General features: G+C 38.3%; 1 protein-coding gene across 1 annotated transcript in view; it reads right to left on the minus strand.

Moving 5' to 3' along the window:
• THEMIS (thymocyte selection associated) overlaps nucleotides 1–7596 on the minus strand; it is a 193052-nt gene that overhangs the window by 18374 nt on the left and 167082 nt on the right. The window contains exon 5 of the mRNA XM_004389474.2: nucleotides 923–1076. Coding sequence (XP_004389531.2) covers nucleotides 923–1076 — 154 coding nt within the window. The remainder of the gene's footprint in view (nucleotides 1–922; nucleotides 1077–7596) is intronic.

Genomic DNA, 7596 nt, shown 5'->3' on the forward strand with positions numbered 1-7596 from the left:
GGAGAGAGTCAATGAAAACGTAATAAGAAAAACTCTTTGGGGTATTTTTATAGGCGTGTCAGAAGCCAATAAGCTAACTACATGAAAGAACTCAGATTGTACGGACAGCGTTTGGAGCAGAAACACTTCAGAGACTTTAGTATTTTGACTTTTACATGCCCTTGGAGGGGAAAAAAATGTGCTAGCTAGAAAACCAAGTAAGAAAGAGAAAGGAATAAACTGTATGCTTAAGAATAATTACAGTTTAAATTTTTCTATAAACTAAACATGAAGTTTCTAAGATAAAGTGTAATCAAAATGGAGCTGGTGTGGTGTTGTCTTAAACATTGCCAAGAAAGAAAATTCTTATTTCCCTTGCTAACTCATCCTGGATTTCCACAATATGGAAGTTACTCTGGAAGCTTAACTGAATGCTATCAACGCCTCCAAAAGTCTGTTTGTTCTTCCTTTGTCTTCAGGAGAGATGAAAATGATCAGATCACTATCCCTATAAACTAAACTATCATAGTTCAAATCTGCATTAGGTGATTTATCTGAAACTTCTTTTTTAAATTAAAAACATCTCAATTATTTTAGCTTCTCTGTTCAAGCCGTGAATGCTTCTTGTTAATCCTTCTAGCAAAAAAAAATTAAAATATTATCACGCTATTACAAGGAATCCTAAAATAAGACACTTTCCTTGGCCATGAAAATCATAAATGAGGAGAAAAATCTAATATTGGGAAACAATGAACAGCCCGCTCATGACTGTGAGTGTTTAATACTATGCTGCACTTAAAACTTCATTTCACTGAGATGTGCAGGTCAGGTCAGTCATTTTGACTGAGCCACAGATTCCACACGAAACGATAGGAAGAATCTGTATATTGTGCATTCAGCATGTAAGCAGTTAAAACCAATGTCATGGGGCTTAATAACTCACCGGTAGTCACACTGGTGTCTGCTTTTGCAGTTGCGCCACTCTTGCTCCTCTCTCTCCCCAGGTTGGCCAAATCATTCTGACAACCAACTGGTACTTTTGAATCTAGGCCAGCTTGATTTGAGTGTGGTTTCTTAGATACGTCTACACGGTGACTCTGCAAAGACATAGACCACAGTGACTGATTTCACAAGTAAATTATCAGTCCAAAATAAATGCTCCCCAGAGATACCACAAGGATAAACATTTATCATATGGCAAGTCACTTCTGTTAGAATGAAACAGAACATTCTACATGCCAAAGTGAGTTACAAATTGTATTTTATTCAATATTTTTTGGTAATCTAGGTATGAAATATTTGAGGCAATAGAAGTAACAAGAATAAGAAGCTATCTCAGGCACAGACAGTCATCTTCAAAGACTGTATGTCTTACTTTCTTCCTGCTAATCTTATAAAATATTTTTACTTATTTTTAAAATTTTTATAGTTAAATAATCCAGCATTTCATTATCTATTACATATGTACCTGTTGTACATAATAAAGAGAGGGTTTCACTTACATATTATCTGTACTTTTTATATAAAACAAATCATAACATCTACTTTAAAACAAGCCATATTTTTAATCAACATTATGAAAACTTGACAATGCTCCTCTGGTCTATTTAAGAATAATAATTCATCATGATAATGAATTATTAAGGCACAGCAACAACAGCCCCTAAAATTTATCTCACATATAAGAGATGTTACACTGTTTGATTTATACTGACAAGCTGTATGCTTCAAAAGACTCATCAGATAGAAGAAAAAATTAAATAGGAAACTGAACTTTCAGCACTTTGCTGCATACCCAAAATCAGACTAGAAGCTTATCAGTTTGAATATGACTAAAAATATTCAAAGATTCAGAAAGTCAAAATTAGCCAATCAACTCTGGCCATCCACACTAACCATTTGGGTTCGCTAAAGTATAGGACAGAGCCCTGGTGGTGCAGTGGTTAAGTGTTCAGTTGCTAACCAAAAAGGTCGGCAGTTTGAATCACCAACGACTCCTTGAAAACTCTATGGGGCAGTTCTAATCTGTCCTATAGGGTCACTGTGAGTTGGGATCAACTCGACCGCAACGGGCAAAGTACAGATAATAAACAAGTTTCCCCTAAGTATTCTGCTACAGACTGTGTGTACTATTAAATTTATTAAAAGCTTGATTTTATAAAATTACAGGCCTTTCAAACTTGGAACTGCCAATACAGAAATTAGGGCCCTGCAAGATAAAATAATTTACCAAAGTAAACAAAATGAATAGTTCTGTGCCTCAGGGATACATCTCCTGATTCATAGTCCAGTGCTCTTCACCTCACTGTATGATCGATTTGTTCATTTATTCATTCAAGGAGGTGAACTGATTGCATTAATGGTCCCATTTCCTCACCCTTCTCTGTACCTACATGCTTTCCATGTAATTTTGCATTGCCTCCCACCTTCTCTGATTCTGGCTTCTCCATGTGCCCCCCCCCCCCTTATCTGTCAGTTTGTTGTACTACGGGGGCAGTATATCAACAGGGAACTACCAAAAATTCAAGCCGGATTCAGAGGAGGACGTGGAGCCAGAGATATCATTATTGATGTCAGACAGATCCTCGCTGAAAGCAGAGACCACCAGAAAGATGTTTACCTGTATTTTATTGACTATACAAAGGTATTCGACCGTGTAGATGGTAACAAATTATGGATAACATTGCGAAGAACGGGAATTCCAGAACACTAATTGTGCTCATGAGGAACTTGTACATAGGTCAAGAGGCAGTCTTTGAAACAGAACAAGAGGATACTGTGTGGTTTAAAGTCAGGAAATGTGTGCGTCAAGGATGTATCCTTTCACCGTACTTATTCAATCTGTATGCTGAGCAAATAATCTGAGAAACTGGACTATATGAAGAAAAACAGGGCATCAGGATTGGAGGAAGACTCATTAACAACCTGCATTATGCAGATGACACAACCTTGCTTGCTGAAAGTGAAGAGGACTTGAAGCACTTACTGATGAAGATCAAAGACCACAGCCTTCAGTATGGATTACACTTCAACATAAAACAAAAATCCTCACAACTGGACCAATAAGCAACATCATGATAAATGGAGAAAAGATTGAAGATGTCAAGTACTTGATTTTACTTGGATGCCCAATCAACATCCATGGAGGTAGCAGTCAAGAAATCAAAAGATGCACTGCATTGGGCAAATCTACTGAAAAAGACCTCTTTAAAGTGTTGAGAAGCAAAGACGTCACCTTGAAATCTAAGGTGTGCCTGACCCAAGCCGTGATGTTTTCAATCACCTCATATGCATGTGAAAGCTGGACAATGAATAAGGAAGACCGAAGAAGCATTGACACCTTTGAATTGTAGTGTTGGCAAAGAATATTGAATAGACCATGGACTGTCGAAAGAACGAACAAACCTCTCTTGGAAGAAGTACGACCAGAATGGTCCTTAGAAGCAAGGATGGCAAGACTACGTCTCACATACTTTGGACATGTTGTCAGGAGGGATCAGTTCCTGGAGAAGGACATCATGCCTGGTAAAGTAGAGGGTCTGCGAAAAATAGGAAGACCCTCAACGAGATAGATTGACACAGTGGCTGCAACAATGGGCTCAAGCAGGATGGCACAGGACCGGGCAGTGTTTCATTCTGTTGTATATAAGGTCACTATGAGTCGGAACAGACTCAAAGGCACCTAACAACAACATGTGACTTCCTTTGGACCAACAGGATTTTAGAACATCACCTACTAATCTCTAGTCAAAATCTATCATCATATAAAGACTCTGGCACCTATATTATTGTTTTCCTTTCAGCCTGAGTACAAACATGATCCTGGGTAACTTCTACATCCAGACAGATATCTCATTCAAAACTGTGTCTGAATCTCCTTATTACAACTGAACTTTTCATTTCTCTACCTCAGCCTTTCACTCCCAGAGTCACATCCAAGATCTAAAAGATGCCTACACAATTGGTTTTGCTCATTCTTGCACTTCTTCCATGCTCTGAGAACATGCCCAGACTAGGCTGCTGGAAGTTGAGAAGGATATGGAGCAGTGCCAGCCAATAGCCAGCTGGACCCCAGACATTTAGGAAAACCTGACCAGATCGGTCGAATCCATCTCAACTCAGCTGAACCCAGCAGCCTTATGAGCAAAATAAGTGTGGTTTTGGTGGTGCCATTAAGTTTTTCTGGTTGTTATGCAGCATTGTTGTGGCAATAGGTAACAGGTACAATTAACAACAATTTATCTATAGTATTCTAGAACTGGATGTGGTGTCAGAATATAAATATAAATATATTACAGTCTCAGACTCTAATGCTCAAAAATAATTCTCTTAAATTGTTTAAGCAAAAAGTTAAACTTGCATGTAAATAATTCCCAAGTTCCTTTTCTAATGACAAAGGACAAGACCTTGGTGATACTACCAGAGATGACTTCAGAAAGATAAAAGTTCAAATGTGGATATTCATTAAGACTAAACCACCACAGTTGTTCACATATGACTCATCCACAGCCCATAAAAACTTAAGTTTTTATTAATTTTTTAAATTAATCCCTCAGCATGAATTTTTAAATTAATTGTCAAGCCTATATCACCTCACAGTTTTTGGAAAGAGGCAGATTCAACCAGCATCTAAGCACTTTTTGATATTGAATTAAATACCTTGGGAAAATATATTTTCAATGTATAAGTCAGAATTGACTCGATAGCAATGAGTTTGGTTTTTTGGTATATTCCAAAATATATTTCAAGTTATTAGATGAGTTTTAAATAATTGTTTCTCAGTACTGAGCAACAAAGCAGATTCAAGAAAAAATGGAGCTTCATGCTTTTTAGTACCAATTACAATTGATAACATTAAAATATTGAGAAATTTTAAGAAGTTCATGCAAATTGGAGCCTTGGTAGGGCAGTGGTTAAGAGGTCAGCTGCTACCCAAAATGTCTGCAGTTCAAATCCACCAGCTGCTCCTTGGAAACCCTATGGAGTAGTTCTACTCTGTCCTATAGGGTCACGAAGAGCTGGAATCAACTCGATGGCCATGGATTCATGCAAATTATGTGTATTCTAATATGTCTTAGACTTCCAAGAAGAAATACTGAGTTTACATAAAACCATTTTACTGGAAAATTTGTCATAAAAGACTAAGGAAAGCAAACGACCACTTGGTCAGAATGGGTCAAATATTGCAAAGGCCCTGAGCTTCCTGGTGAAAACCTCTGCCAGACTGGACATTTTATATTATATTATTACTATTTCAATAATTAAGGACCACATTTTCCTGGAGGAAGTCCTCATTTGGGAATCTGTCAGGTTTTCCAACCTCTACTTTGCTTTCTTTTTACAGCTAGGCTCCTGTTTCCAGGTCCCAACCTGATGGGAGGTAGACGTCTCTTAAGCTGCTGGTGCTGCCATACTCTCTCATCCTTGTTTAACTCATTCAGACCCACCCTCCAGTTTCCTGGATCCCCACACCATCCCCAGGCATTTATTTTCTGCCACAACAATACAATACTTAAATGTTCTATTCTTCACTGCCCTATTGCCCTTACAACACACACAAACACACACACACACACACACACACACACACACACACACACAAGCTTTCCTTCCCTATCTCCCAAATTGTTCCACTGCCCCCGCTGGAATTTTGTTCTATGTCTGCAAAATTTGCTACATGTTCAACTTTCTTTCAGAACATTATCTCTGCCTTCCTGTCTTGACTAAAACCCCATTCTCCACTGAGGATACAGTTTCTCCTGCAAATGTTAGCTGTTTATTCTTCCACACCCCAAGTACCCTCAGGCTGATGATCCTCTTGTCCCTAGTGCTGTTTCCAGACTATTGAAGTCTTACCTCCATGAAAATAAATCCTTAATGCTTTGATATTCCTGCTATCCAGCAATTCATCATCTCCCTTCTTATTGGTATCATCATCTCCTAATCTCTAGTCACAATCCATCATTATATAAAGACTCTGGCACCTGTATTATTGTTTTCCTCTCCAGCTTGAGTGCAGCCATGATCCTGGGTGACTTCCACATCCAAACAGACATCCCATTCAAAGCCCTGTTTGAATCTCCTTATTACAAACGAACTTTTCGTCTCTCTACTTCAGGCTTCACTCCCAGAGTCACAACCCAAAACTGCCATCGCCTGAAACTTTTTCACCTCCAAAATCTCTAAGTGTCTTCCCTTTGCACATAATCTTCTATGCTCAAGTTTCCTTTTTTAACTCCAACCAAATCTCCCACACCCAGGCCTGCTTCTTCCACCACTCCTACCAAGACTATTCTTTGGTTTCCTTGGAACCTGAACTCCATTGATCCCTCTACTTTCTCTATATCCATCAGTCCTTTGCTTAATTCCCTTTCTTTTCTATCCAGCATCCATTTTACTTCAAAAACTTCAGTCTCACCAGTAACCACTCAGACTTTTATTTTTCACTTCCCAGCAGCACTGGACATATCTACTCACTCCCTTTCTTGGATTCTGATGTCCTGCACTCTGAGAACTCATTCTTAGTCTCCTTTGTTCGTTCACTCTCCTTTGCCTGATCTTCACGTGTTAGAGTTTCTCCAGTTTTTGTTATTACCCAGTTTTGTTTTTACCATCCCTAGGCAATTTCAACATCATGTGGCTTAAGCTATTATCTATATGTTTATGACTCCTGGCAGTAGGGAGCGTTATGAAATGAGATGATTCTGGAGATGCAAGAGCTAAATTATGGTGAGTCTTTCATGCCATGGTAAGCCCTCTGGCATTGAATTCTAATGTCCTTTCTGCTCCACAAACCTACCACTCTCCGTCCTTCCTTAGGCTTGGCTAATGCCTCTGAACAGAACATTCTCCACAAATGCCTTCCCCTTCACTTTACTAGTTTTTAGGCTCCTTGCATCTCAGTCAGAATATCCCTTCCCCAGAGAAGTTTTACCTCATGTCCTTTTTTCTAGTCTTTGGGCGCTTTGTACTTCTAATTGTGATGCAATTTTCACAATTACATTAAATAATACCCAGTTTAGTAGCTAATGCCTATCTCCCTGGTTAAAACTTAAACTCTCTGAGTATAATGACTATGCCTGTACTGTTCACTGTCCTCAGTTATTATCTCAGTGTTTCAAATACAAATCAAAAAAAACAAACCTGTTGCCATCAGGTTAATTCCAACTCATAGCCACCCTATAAGACAGCATATAACTGCCCCATAAGGTTTACTGGTAGACTCAAACTGCTGAGCTTTTGGTTAGCAGCCGAACTCTTAAACCACTGGCCACCAGAGTTCTGTTTCAAATATAGTAGGTATTAAATAACTGTGTATTAAATTAATGGTAAATGCATGAATAAAACATAGACTTAATTTTCATGGTATTTCCTTTGGCCACGTTATCAAAGGCCACTACATAATCACATATTCATACACATAAGTAAATCTAAATAGCCACTCCTAACAGTAATGGTTATTATAACATTGAAGGGTACATATATTTTTACACTTTTTTTTTTATTGTACTTCAGGTGAAGGCTTACAGAACAAGTAGCTTCTCATGAAACAGTAGTACACATATTGTTTTATGACATTGGTTAACAACCCCACAACTTGTCAACCCTCTCCCTTCT

The sequence above is a fragment of the Trichechus manatus genome, unplaced genomic scaffold, assembly GCF_000243295.1.
Source record: "Trichechus manatus latirostris isolate Lorelei unplaced genomic scaffold, TriManLat1.0 scaffold00248, whole genome shotgun sequence".
NCBI lineage: Eukaryota > Metazoa > Chordata > Mammalia > Sirenia > Trichechidae > Trichechus > Trichechus manatus.